The sequence below is a fragment of the Denticeps clupeoides genome, chromosome 5, assembly GCF_900700375.1.
Source record: "Denticeps clupeoides chromosome 5, fDenClu1.1, whole genome shotgun sequence".
Lineage (NCBI taxonomy): Eukaryota > Metazoa > Chordata > Actinopteri > Clupeiformes > Denticipitidae > Denticeps > Denticeps clupeoides.
In genome coordinates, this window is record NC_041711.1 from 26,859,146 (window position 1) to 26,872,642 (window position 13,497).

General features: G+C 47.1%; 2 protein-coding genes across 4 annotated transcripts; one reads left to right on the forward strand and one right to left on the reverse strand.

The window, feature by feature from the left end:
* Positions 1–163: 163 nt before the first annotated feature.
* On the forward strand, positions 164–3,227 carry LOC114790476 (mitochondrial folate transporter/carrier-like). Of its 2 annotated transcripts, none has more exons than XM_028980570.1 (7): positions 164–490; positions 572–722; positions 809–894; positions 1,776–1,930; positions 2,185–2,298; positions 2,478–2,623; positions 2,699–3,227. In XM_028980570.1, exons 1-7 carry the CDS (start codon positions 334–336, stop codon positions 2,823–2,825), a joined length of 936 nt encoding a protein of 311 aa, XP_028836403.1. In that variant the 5' UTR covers positions 164–333; the 3' UTR covers positions 2,826–3,227. The 2 variants fall into 2 exon arrangements, with proteins under 2 accessions (XP_028836403.1, XP_028836404.1); XM_028980571.1 differs by having other exon boundaries at positions 343–482.
* A 132-nt stretch (positions 3,228–3,359) lies between these two features.
* LOC114790477 (collagen triple helix repeat-containing protein 1-like) lies at positions 3,360–10,453 on the reverse strand. Of its 2 annotated transcripts, XM_028980572.1 has the most exons (6): positions 10,380–10,453; positions 10,021–10,143; positions 7,514–7,588; positions 5,466–5,684; positions 4,232–4,448; positions 3,360–3,795 (listed from the first exon to the last, which is right to left on the reverse strand). In XM_028980572.1, the coding sequence occupies exons 2-6, from the start codon at positions 10,135–10,137 to the stop codon at positions 3,653–3,655; spliced, it is 771 nt and encodes a 256-aa protein (XP_028836405.1). In that variant the 5' UTR covers positions 10,138–10,143; positions 10,380–10,453; the 3' UTR covers positions 3,360–3,652. The 2 variants fall into 2 exon arrangements, with proteins under 2 accessions (XP_028836405.1, XP_028836406.1); XM_028980573.1 differs by lacking the exon at positions 7,514–7,588.
* Positions 10,454–13,497: the final 3,044 nt, after the last annotated feature.

Consider the following 13,497-nt stretch of genomic DNA (forward strand, 5'->3'; position numbering starts at 1 on the left):
TATAGTAATTAAAATTATGTGTATTATTCAGTTTAACACAATGTTCGGGTAAGTAACCGAGGTCTAATAAAAATGATCTGAAATAAAAGAGCGTGTGTAGACTGTGGAAGTTGGGTTTGAGGACTTTAGTTTTGAAATATGACGTCACGGCGTGACCCCGGAAACCGGCTGGCAGTGGCAGTTACGTCAGCGTGCGACAACCGGAGTGAAAATTGGCCACGGGAAAGGTCGTGATGCGTCACGCGGCGTGGGTTCGGCAACACGACACGGGAAAACGCGCTGACCCGAGGCACGTTTCGTTCCAGCCCTTGAAAGAAGTCTCCGGCTCCCAGCATGCCCGCGGACCACGACTCGCCGGGGTCTCTCGCGGGTCCGCTGCAGCGGCTCTTCAGCCACGTGAAGATCGAGAACCTGGCTGCTGGCTTGAGTGGAGGGGTCGTGTCGACCATGGTCCTTCATCCTCTCGATCTGGTGAAAATAAGGTTTGCAGGTGTGGATTTGAGCCCGTGGCTTTCTGGCTATCTGTTGCTGTGTGGAAGTATTAAGACTGTGTGGCGCATTTCTCTTCCAGTGAGTGATGGGCTTGAAATGAGACCCAAGTACAGTGGCATGGTGCACTGCATGAGGAGCATCTGGCAGCAGGAAGGCCTGCGGGGCCTTTACCAAGGCGTCACACCCAACGTCTGGGGAGCAGGAGCATCATGGGGCTTGTACTTTTTCTTGTAAGTATGCGGCGTGGGCGCCTGTTTTTTCTTCTTTTAAATGAGCCGCTTCGCGCTCAAGTTTTCCTTCCTTCCTCCCACTGCAGCTACAATGCGATCAAGGCTTACACCAGGGAGGGCCGTCAGTCCGAACTTACTGCTACTGAGCACTTGCTGTCTGCGGCAGAAGCAGGTCAGTATTTATAGTACAGGCCAAAGGTTTGGACACACCTTCTCATTCAATATGTTTTCTTTATTTCCATGACCATTTACATTGGTAGATTCTCACTGAAGGCATCAAAACTATGAATGGAGTTATGTACTTAACAAAAAAAAAGGGGAAATAACTGAAAACATGTTTTATATTCTAGTTTCTTCAAAATAGCCGCCCTTTGCTCTGATTACTGCTTTGCACACTCTTGGCATTCTCTCGATGAGCTTCAAGAGGTCGTCAACTGAAATGGTTTTCCAACAGTCTTGAAGGAGTTCCCAGAGGTGTTTAGCACTTGTTGACCCCTTTGCCTTCACTCTGCGGTCCAGATCACCCCAAACCATCTGGATTGGGTTCAGGTCCGGTGACTGTGGAGGCCAGGTCTCCACTTTTTGTTAAGTACATAACTCCACATGTGTTCATTCGTAGTTCTGATGCCTTCAGTGAGAATCTACCAATGTAAATTGTCATGAAAAAACATTGAATGAGAAGGTGTGTTCAAACTTTTGCCCTGTACTGTACGTTTGGCGGCACCAGCGACATGACAACCCTGCAGCTTCTCGACCTCATGAAAAGTTCTTGAATCACATGCAGTTTAATAACAAAATATCCCCATATTGATGACTTGAGCACAGACATGCGTTAACAGAGCCTCATGGAAGCAAACATTTGACATTTGAACAAATTGAACTCATGTGTCCCTGTTTATTATTGATCAAGTGACTTTAATTACATTTCAAATCACTGGTCCTACTGCACGTGAGATGTTCTGAGGCCGTTGAAGAGATTCACAAATGACTTTTAAGCGCATCTTGTTAATTCGTTGAATGTTCAACATGGTTTACTTCCTGCTGCTTTCCAAGGTGCAATGACGCTTTGTTTCACAAACCCGATTTGGGTGACCAAGACCCGAATGGTACTGCAGTACAACACTGATCCATCCAGGAGGCAGTATAAGGGCATGCTTGATGCACTGGTCAAGATCTACCGCCATGAAGGAATACCAGGATTGTACAGAGTAGGTGGTTTTAGTCAAGCAAACTCGAACAGATTCCATAAAATACCAATTTCCACTTGAAACTAATAGAAACTGTGCCTGTGTACAATTTCTGTATTGGGTAATAGTATAGGGGTGTTGCATAAGACTGAATATAAAAAAAAATCCCAGTTTGGCCACTAGGCGGTGTATAGCACCACTTTACTGTGAACATGCATGAAGTGGAATTGGTTTGGCAGATAAAGGATGTGCTAAAAACACGCGCTTTCTTTCAGGGATTTGTCCCCGGCTTGTTCGGCACATCCCACGGAGCCCTGCAGTTTATGGCCTATGAGGAGCTGAAGAGAGATTATAACAAATACAGGAAGAAGCCATCTGAAGCTCAACTGGTGTGTTAACAGCATCTATTCATTCTGCTGTGTTGTCATGAACAACACAGCTGCTAGTAAAATTCTAAGCAGATTTCCGAAATCGACCCGGCTGTCCACATTTTGTTTAATTGCAGAGCAATTTTGACAGAGTGGCACAAATAAATAACTGTGCACCTGCTTTTTTCCCCTCCAACCAGAATCCTCTGGAATACATCACTATGGCAGCGCTGTCCAAAATATTTGCTGTGGCCACAACGTACCCCTACCAAGTGGTTCGCGCGCGCTTACAAGACCAGCACAACAACTACAGCGGGGTGGTTGATGTGGTCAGGAGAACGTGGAGGTAAGATCCACCCAAAATGGTAAATGTTCACAACTTCTTTTCTTCTTTTTATTATTATTTTTTTTTATTGAACAGAAATGAAGGCGCGCATGGTTTCTACAAAGGCATGGTGCCCAACTTAATCCGCGTGACCCCTGCGTGCTGCATCACGTTTGTGGTGTATGAGAAGATGTCACATTTCCTGATTGCTGGGCAAAAGTAACCACGGCAACCCAAAGGAGAGGCACGCCTCCCAACGGCAGACACGGTCCGTGCTGGAGATGCCTCCCTGGATTGTGCCGAGTGGCTCTAAATTTAGTGGCTATTGCCAGGTGCCATGTGTAGGTGTGGGTGTCTGCAGGATCTCCACCACTGATGAAGAGGGTCGCAGTAACGGGTGGAGGAGAGGTCGAAGCTGCTTTTCATGAAGAGCAGGTGGACAGATGAGGTGCAGTGACCCTCAACACGGCAGCTTCAGAGCTCTGACTTCAGGCACTTAAGTGGATTTGTGTGAACAAGAATGATTTTGATGTGAAATTTCTGCATGAGTTTTGCCTGTGAACACACATCAGACATGCAGCGAGATCTGAGGCTGGATTAAATAAAAAGACTTTTTTAAAAAGAAGCCTGTTATTCTTAGTTTTTGTAATATTTTAGCTACACTTAATGAAAGTGAAATTAATGACTTTGTCCTATTATCTGACAAAGTGCAAAAAAAAAACCCTGCAAAGCTTCAGTTAACAAAAGAAACCAAATATCAGAGAGAAGAAAATAAAAGCACATTTTATTACATTATTTCTTGTACAAATTTGTTCATAATACTGTAGAAAAGAGAAGATAAATCATGTCTATATCAAACTACGGCTAAGACAGGGATTCAGTATTTGTACGGAAAATAATTCTGATTATTGTTTGGCTATAATAAAACATGAAAAAATGACAAAAGGTCAAGTGAGACTGATAAAACATTCCCCATGATCCAGTCCTGGCTGACTGAATTAAAACTAGTGACTGAGGTTGAGGTGTTTCACTGTGAGTCTGTGGTCACGATCACTTTGACAGCTCCTCGACTATCACCCTGGAAACAGAGTTCCAGCCCGTGGAGGCATCGCCGCGGGGATAATCGCCGCAGGTCCCAACCCAGATAGCGACGTCCACCAGACCTGCCCGGATTCCTTCGCACAGGCCTTCAACTAAAAAAAAAAAACCCACAAAGGTCACTTTCATAAAAAGTCGTCTGTATTTAGCCCTCTATTGTGCAGCTCTGGAAAAAAAAAAAGACCACAATCTGATCCTGCGAGATGACAAGTCTCATGTTAAACCACTAAACACACAGAAAGTGCATTTACTGTCTCTGATTATAATGTTTTCCAGAGTGAGCAGACGTTCTGCTGAGGACATCAGTATTTCCAATCATTGCACACTTTCTGGACCAGCGGGAACTGAATGCACATGTGTCACATTCATTAAAAGTACTCTGGACGACTTGTTAATGTACTGGTAGTTTTTCTAACATTTTTATGTACCACAACCAGTTATGTACCAAACCAGTTTGGGCTTTTAAAATTCCGTGCCCGTATTTCATTTCATTGAAATTGAAACGAAGCAGTCTCGGACAGCTCTACCGACCTGCCGTGGTTCTGTGGATGTTGATGGTGGAGTTGAGCTCAGGGCTGCCCTGGTCCAGGTAAATGATGGACTCGATGGGCAGGGGGCCAGAACACTCGGCTCCGTTGAAAGTGAAGTACCAACGCTGGCAACAGGCGGTTTTGCACTTGAGCCTGAGCGGGCCGCTGAAGAGAACCCGCACGGCGCTGTCGGAGCGCAGCTTAGTGAACGTGCACTCCTGCAGAGAGGACGCCACAAACATCATTAAAACCGCCTCATCAGGAGCGTTATTCATCAGGCAGATATGAATACATAACAGCTGCTACAGTTGTTGTTCCTGCTGTTCCTGTTGTTACTCACCTCCTTAGAGGAGAAAAACGCATTCGCAGCCAAATGATTAACTTCAGGTCGCACAGTGGGCTGTATTAACCAGGTTAATATTGGCACGAACTAGGTTAAGTTCGCCAGTTGGAATGCTTGAGTTAAGGTTCTGCTCTATCCGCACGATTAGTAGTGACTGAGGTCGCAAGGTGTCTACAGAATGGCGTGATAAGGAGCAAGCACGTTGTGTTGCATATTGTTCTGAATGAGGACGTAGGGTGCAAGAGAGCTCTCAGTCATACCTTTTTAAAGTGAAGTGATTGTCACATGTGATACACAGCAGCACAGCACACAGTGCACACAGTGAAATTTGTCCTCTGCATTTAACCCATCACCCTGAGTGAGCAGTGGGCAGCCATGACAAGCGCCCGGGGAGCAGTGTGTGGGGACGGTGCTTTGCTCAGTGGCACCTCAGTGGCACCTTGCCGGCTCGGGATTCGAACCAGCAACCTTCTGAGTACAGGGCCGCTTCCTTAACCGCTAGGCCACCACTGCCCCTACAAGCTCCTCCACATCAGGTCTATGGTCTAGGTTATGGGAAATCTGCACTCAGCAACGTGTGACTGTGCTGTGACTGGAGCATCATTTGCTCCAGACTAGGCTAACTATTGTTTATTATGAGTAGCCTCAAACACGGATCACTTTTGACCAATCAAGAAACACATCAGCTCTCAACAGATCAACTTTTGTTCAATTTGCTGAAGAGAACAGAGGCAGAATTGCTCGACTGTGGTTCTAGGGTATGGTAACGCAGTTATAATGCATGTAAGCAAAGAAGATCTGTTATTCCTTACGTGACTGTGACTTGTTACTCATAATTTGCTCACAGCGAAACCATTTATTTATGTGTGTTTGAAGGAGACAGGCCACTCACCGCTATTTTGCCCAAGTCGATGCCATAATTTAGAGAGTTCCACGCGCACTGCTTGTAGTTTGGTCTCCAGGGCTCCTCGAATATTTCACTGATACACTCGCCTTTCTCGCCCTTAGCGCCATCGCGCCCCGGAATTCCAGGTGTCCCCGGAATGCCATTGACTCCCGGATTGCCCTCCCTGCCTGGAACGCCTGGGGGACCCTGCAGGCAGCTGGAATACTAGAAGAAGAAAAGGAAAGAAGAGACGGCTAAGCCACTCCAGCCTGCTGATGAACATTGATGAGGGACACTTTTGTATTTTTATTACAGAAATAGATTTGACGTGGAGTCGTTTATTAACAAAATGTGAAAACTCAAGAACAAGGTGTTTTCTGTAGCTTCGCAGAGATTGTATTCATGAGATGCCTGCTCAGACCACGCACTCACAACAAAATGCTCACAACAAAAGTCTTTCTGCTGATCAAACACTAAAATGCGATGCCACGACCCAAAGCTTCATCCAGCTCTTCAGGGCGACTGAATCGTTCACTCAGATTCATTACAGTCCCCCCATCGCTGTTTACACAGACGTTGGCTTCTCATTCAGACCAAGACAGTCCGCTGAGCCAAAGCTGCCCCACCCGCACACCAGCACTGTCCTGCGCCGCATTTACAGTAGCGAGAAGAACACCGCTGAGTGCCTGTGTGGGTTGATCATATGCTTATGAGGGTTGATCTTAACTCCACCTTTCCCAAGGACCCACCCCTAACACCCATTCCATGTAGTTAATAACATTAATAAAATGCAGATCATGAATGGTAAAGACTGTCTACTGGTTTCTGGACTGCCCAACCTAATTAGGAAAACATAACGTACAAACGACGCCGTTTTACGAGCAGAAACCTTTTATGAACATGACCTGACTTTATTAAAACCAAATGCAAACGTACTGCTGCCTAGACAATGAGTATTCATCCGTTGCCAGAGAGCAGTCTGGGTAACCGTGGCCCGGCTTTCACCGTTACTGAATTTCATCTCCGAGGACAAATAGCACCTTGTGGAAGAATGTGTCTGTTCCTTCCATTTAGCGGCTCTGGCGCCACCTTAACGAATGTGCAAGGGGGAGCAATACGCTCTCCTGTCGGGGTGATGTCAGCACGGAGCCACCGCTGTAATAACCTTTAAATAGGCAATATCAGGAGTGGTGGGCAACAAATGTGACATGCATTCAAATGCAGCCCGTTCCCACCGAGCCGGCGGCTTTACATACAGACAGGACATAAACATGGAAAGCGTTAAACCACCACAAGACAGATTTTTTTTTTTTTCCCCAGGACGTGCGCCTTCATTCGTCAATAGAATGGATTGCTGCTGAGTGAAGGGATCAGTCCTTAGTGATTTTCCTTGAACCGCAATTCCATTCGGTTCAATTCGCTTTTTTTTTTTCTTTTTTATGGTTCTGTATTTCGACAGATTGCCACAGCGGCGCGCAGCTAGTGCAATATTCCAAACGACTTATTAAAGCATCTGTTCGCAGCAGCCTTTCACCACACTCATCACATTCAAACTTTACCCAACGCTGAATGGCCACTTCCTGCAATCTGAAAATGAATCCCGAGATTCTGAGTCAGACGAACTCTCTGGCAGAGACTTCAAGGACCAGAAGCGAGTAATGGAACAGAGATGCTGCCCTTTCCATCGAGCTTCGCGCAGCTGCAGCCAACATTACCTTAAATCTTAGGAACGGCCTCCCCCCTGCCCACAGACACAAAGAAAGAAAAGGAACAATAGCATTTCTACCTATTAGTGGTCTTCGTTAAATCTTCATGTCTGCATTGGGGCCATTACAGTTTTAATTACTGTAATATTTACACATTTTTCTATTTCCCTACATTGGGCCTCTTTCATCAAACCTTAACAATGGCATCGTTATACATTTTTTTAATCCACAGACGAACTGTCCTCATGTATAAAATAATAAAACATGCATCTGATACTGTGAATGCACTGATGTGAAGGGTTGATAGCGAGGCCCGTCCCACGAGACTTGCTGAGGTCAGAGTGTTACCATGTTATACTGGGTAGACTGGGTATCAGCAGAGGGCTTGGTACAGTTCTGTCTGTCTGCGCTGCCTCCGGTGCACTAGGATGACAAACAACAGGGATCACAGCTCCTCACCTGTCACTCACCGTGTCAGAGGGTCACCACAAACACTTCACCTGTCGCCCTGACGCGCGGGTTACCTACCCTGTTCCCGGAGGACTCCCCGAGACAGGCAGAGAGCAGGAGACATTTAGAGAGCGTGAGAGACAGAGAGCGTGAGACAGGTAGAGGGTGAGAGACAGGTAGAGAGTGTGAGACAGGTAGGGCGTGAGAGACAGACAGAGGGCGTGAGACAGTTAGAGAGTGTGAGACAGATAGAGCGTGAGAGACAGACAGAGGGTGTGAGAGACAGACAGAGAGTGTGAGACAGATAGAGCGTGAGAGACAGACAGACGGCGTGAGACAGATAGAGCGTGAGAGACAGACAGAGGGCGTGAGACAGTTAGAGAGTGTGAGACAGATAGAGCGTGAGAGACAGACAGAGGGTGTGAGACAGATAGAGCGTGAGAGACAGACAGAGGGTGTGAGACAGTTAGAGAGTGTGAGACAGGTAGAGCGTGAGAGACAGACAGAGGGCGTGAGACAGATAGAGCGTGAGAGACAGACAGAGGGCGTGAGACAGTTAGAGAGTGTGAGACAGATAGAGCGTGAGAGACAGACAGAGGGCGTGAGACAGTTAGAGAGTGTGAGACAGGTAGAGCGTGAGAGACAGACAGAGGGCGTGAGACAGATAGAGCGTGAGAGACAGACAGAGGGCGTGAGACAGTTAGAGAGTGTGAGACAGATAGAGCATGAGAGACAGACAGAGGGTGTGAGAGACAGACAGAGAGTGTGAGACAGATAGAGCGTGAGAGACAGACAGAGAGTGAGAGACAGTCAGAGGGCGTGAGACAGATAGAGCGTGAGACACAGACAGAGAGTGTGAGACAGACAGAGGGCGTGAGACAGTTAGAGAGTGTGAGACAGATAGAGCATGAGAGACAGACAGAGGGCGTGAGAGACAGGTAGAGGACGTGAGAGACAGGTAGAGGGCGTGAGACAGGCAGAGGGCGTGAGACAGATAGAGCGTGAGACACAGACAGAGAGTGTGAGACAGACAGAGGGCGTGAGACAGTTAGAGAGTGTGAGACAGATAGAGCATGAGAGACAGACAGAGGGCGTGAGAGACAGGTAGAGGACGTGAGAGACAGGTAGAGGGCGTGAGACAGGCAGAGGGCGTGAGACAGATAGAGAGCGTGAGAGACAGAGAGCGTGAGACAGGTAGAGGGTGAGAGACAGGTAGAGAGTGTGAGACAGGTAGAGCGTGAGAGACAGACAGAGGGCGTGAGACAGGTAGAGTGTGAGAGACAGGTAGAGGGTGTGAGACAGGTAGAGAACGTGAGAGACAGATAGAGCGTGAGAGACAGACAGAGGGCGTGAGACAGGTAGAGCGTGAGAGACAGGTAGCGGTTGTGAGACAGGAAGAGCGTGAGAGACAGACAGAGGGCGTGAGACAGGTAGAGCGTGAGAGACAGGTAGAGGGCGTGAGACAGGTAGAGAGTGTGAGACAGATAGAGCGTGAGAGACAGACAGAGGGCGTGAGACAGGTAGAGCGTGAGAGACAGGTAGAGCGTGAGAGAGGTAGGGCGTGAGACAGGTAGAGCGTGAGACAGGTAGAGAGCGTGAGACAGGTAGAGGGCGTGAGACAGGTAGAGCGTGAGACAGGTAGAGAGCGTGAGACAGGTAGAGGGCGTGAGACAGGTAGAGGGCATGAGACAGGTAGAGCGTGAGACAGGTAGAGGGCGTGTGAGACAGATAGAGCATGAGAGACAGGTAGAGAGTGTGAGACAGATAGAGCGTGAGAGACAGAGGGCGTGAGACAGGTAGAGGGCGTGAGACAGGTAGAACATGAGACCGGTAGAGAGCGTGAGACAGGTAGAGCGTGAGACAGGTAGAGGGCATGAGACAGGTAGAGTGTGAGACATGTAGAGGGCGTGTGAGACAGACAGAGCATGAGAGACAGACAGAGAGCCTGAGACAGGTAAAGAGTGAGACAGGTAGAGAGTGTGAGACAGGTAAAACGTGAGACAGGTAGAGAGTGAGACAGGTAGAGAGAGTGAGACAGGTAGAACGTGAGACAGGTAGAGAGTGAGACAGGTAGAGAGTGTGAGACAGGTAGAGAGTGTGAGACAGGTAGAACGTGAGACAGGTAGAGAGTGTGAGACAGGTAGAACGTGAGACAGGTAGAGAGTGTGAGACAGGTAGAGAGTGAGACAGGTAGAGAGTGAGACAGGTAGAGCGTGAGACAGGTCCCTCATTACTCTCTTCTCTCTATGAGCTGGATGGCTGCCAGGCGCCGCCGCGCTTCCCGGCTTTGGGAACTGAGCGCAAATGTTATCCGATTCATTAAACGTGGAGTAAATCATCCAGCTTCTCTCGCGAACTGGAGGAGCACCAGATGGTCAGAGAGGACGTCCCCCACCTCATCTTACCTTCTCCGCGTACTCGCCGTCCTTCTGCCGGAGCCCCCGGTGCCGCGTTTTCTCCGCGCCATGAAACGGCAGGACGAGCCAGGCGAAGACCAACAGACGCGCGGCCGCAGAGACCATGTCCACCTGCGGAAACGTGAAATATTCTCACTGGCTCGACATTTACTCATTTATCGATCATCGCCAACACCCGCAAGTAGTTCATATTTTCATACTTCACCTCCAAGTACAGTCAATACGCCCGCATCTGCATCTTCATTCATTATCGAACACCAACATTTAGCAGTTGCTGAGCATCCAACGAGGCACACAATCAAGTAAACAGTCGTGTAACAAAGATTACGTTAAAAAATAAAACTTACCGTGTTTTTGAAAAGCAAAAAAAAAACTTCTCTTCGCTCAGAAGGAGCGCACGTCCCTGAAATTTCCCACGAAACCAAGAGGACGCTGGTGCGCATGCGCGGAGCAGGAAAAGGGACACGTTTTTTTTTTAACCTCTGTTCCTACTGTACCTGAATATTTTTTAAAGGAGCCATTATTAATGCTTAAACAAATTCGGTGTATTTCCATGCAAAAAAATATGTAATAGGAGGTAGAAGCCTAGTGGGTAACACACTCGCCTATAGACCCAGGTTCAAATCCCATTTACTCCCATTGTGTCCCTGAGCAAGACACTTGTTGCTCCAGGGGGGGAGTGTCCCTGTAACTACTGATTGGAAGTGGATAAGGGCGTCTGATAAATGCTGTAAATGTAATAGCCTTAAAATAGTGATAATTAACACGATAATTAACGTTTTAAACCAGAATGAACATTACACTTCTTATATCCCCTGAATCGCAACAGCTTGATTGGGGGTCAGTTTTAATATTAAACTCTGAAGTCTAGACGCTCCAAGACACAGATCTGTATAAATCTGCTGCAGGGCGGTAACAGTTCATCAGGCCGGGTTACTGTCCTGCTTTAATCGATCCATTCTGTTCCGGATGGCAGGGGGATTTTTTTTAACCCTACGCATTTTATCCACATGACATTTTGAATAACCACCTTCATTAAAGATGTGCAGCGCTATTATTCAGGCCAAAAAAAGTTCAGTCTTGGTCTCCAAGAAACTTTTTTATAATCGTTCTGAGAGACTTGTCTCTTTTAAACAGAGAACATTTTGTCCTAGCCTCACCTTAAATGTCTAATATCTTTTAGATCCTTTCAGCAACAGGGGCTATTCAGTGAAATTTCCTCTCATTTCGATTTCACGGTTCTCACATCCTTGTCATGAAACACAGCGGATTGTTAGAAGACTAATTAATCCTAAATAATTACACAAACTCTGAAGGCCTCAGGTACGTTTAGAAAGGTTAATTGGACTAGCACGGGGAGCAGTCACACTCTCAGCTCAATTCCGCGGCGAGGAACGGAAAATTGAAGCAAATGAGGATCCCAGAAAGGACGGCCGGGGGCTGCGGAAGAATTAGCGAACCCCCCTTTTTTTTTTTTTTGTCTTTGGGCTAACAGGAGTGAAAATTGGTTTGTTACACGCGAGTGAGCAGGTCGCTTACGTCCCCCCCCTCCTCAAATTTCACCGAGGCAGGACCTTTTTAGCCTTTTTCCCTCGCCTGGCGAGCTCTGCTGCCCTTGATCTTTTTTTTGCCAGCCGTGGAATAAGCCATCAGACGGGCCGCGCCGGTTCACCCTGGCGCGCAGTAACGACGGCCATTAAGGCATTAGCGCGCCGTCGCACCCGCAGGCCCTTCGTTGCGCCTCGCCGTCGCCCGCTCTTGCCAGAGCCAGGGCCTGCCGTAACTCCCGAGTCAAGGAACGTTGAACCCCCTCCTCATTAGCATAGCGCCAACAAACCAACTATTCACGGCCCCCCGCTTTTTTCTGCTCCTTGCTGCCTGGCAGCGGCCCAGACTGGAAGAAGAAATGAGCAAACTGTTAACTTTTCTGTAAGGAACTTTGTTTCACGTCTGCGGAGGTCTTCGGACAGTTTTGAAAGAGCTCTTTCAGCCGCTCACCTCCACGTCTGCTGGGCAACTGCACATATTGACAGCTTTGTATGGTTGCGGCTGAAATATGAAAGGTTAAGGTCATGAAACAGCCTTATATTCCCCCCTCAACATGGCCCTAACCTTCAGGATTAGAAAGACTGTGCTTTTGCTTTTTAATGAATGTTGGCTTGAAGATTTCAATTCTGACATTAAATATGTTCATGACATTTAAAACTATTAAATCTATCTGTGCTTCAAATCCTATTGTGAGACTTAAAAAAAACCTTTTTATTGGTCAATAGGATGAGAATCAAAATCAAATCATGAAGTCCTGATTTGTGGAGCAGTAAAAGTGTCAGGAATCAGGGTTGGGATATTTGGTCAGGATCAGTGTCGATGTTGGTGTCATTTCAGGACCAACATGCCTGAACTCCCTACCAGGAACAGGGCAAAAGGACCACCCTTGTGTTGGCTCTGTCAGTGGAAGAGAGCAGGAAGTCAAAAGCTCAGAATGTGGAGTTTAAATTCAGAACCTAAACTTTCCACAGACAAACTTCCATTCAAATTGCTTAAAAGCTGACCTCTACCATCCTCCACTGACAAAAAAGATTTTTTCTTGATTCCACCTGACATGATCTCCTCTATTTTTACAGCATGTTTTGATGATTAAATGTTCTCAGATATGTTCTTGTTCCCTGTAGATTTCTTTTCTTGAGGGATGTTTTCACCATGGGTAGTACATGGAACAATAAAGTGTATCTGGAATACCACACGCAAATGGAAGGTGCCATATAGAAACAGACACCTTTCTTCTTTTAGCCAGCTTGTTTTTTTTTCCCTTTTCATTTCAAACAGACACTCTTGTGCCTGCAGCCTCAGGCTTGCTGTTGGGAGTGAAGACTCCTTCAAAGCTGTGCACTGACAATGTCAGTAGAGCTCTGTACAAATATAATTTAAGTACACTTTCATCATTAAGGCAGAAATCATTAAAAGTGCAGGAGAGGCTTGACAGACAGACAGAGAGTCGGGTCGGATGTGAATTTCACGCCTTCGTTTCCAGGCCTGACCTGCAGGTGGCTGTACAGCACTGGCCTTCCACAACAGGGCACCAGTCAATGTGATGTATTGCCGAATCATTTTGCATTACTTCCACACATAAAAGGAAAAATCCACAGGGGGGAGCTGCGTGTCTCAGATACAGGGGGATGGATATAATTGTGGAAAAACAGGAGGATGGCGCAGTGCATCTCCCCTTCATCGCAAGTGTCTCTGTCGAGGCGGACACATTTCTCTTCATGGGAGTCTGCTGCTTCGCAAGTTAATGGGAAAGCACATTGCACATTACTCTGCTGACCCCACCGAACGTCCAATATGAATATGTTCCAACCAGAGTAATCATTCTTATGATACTTCATTGACATGAACACTGGAGGGCAATAGTGTCATCTGCTTTCTTAATGGGTACCGCTCTGGCCATACATGGCCTTATTTTTT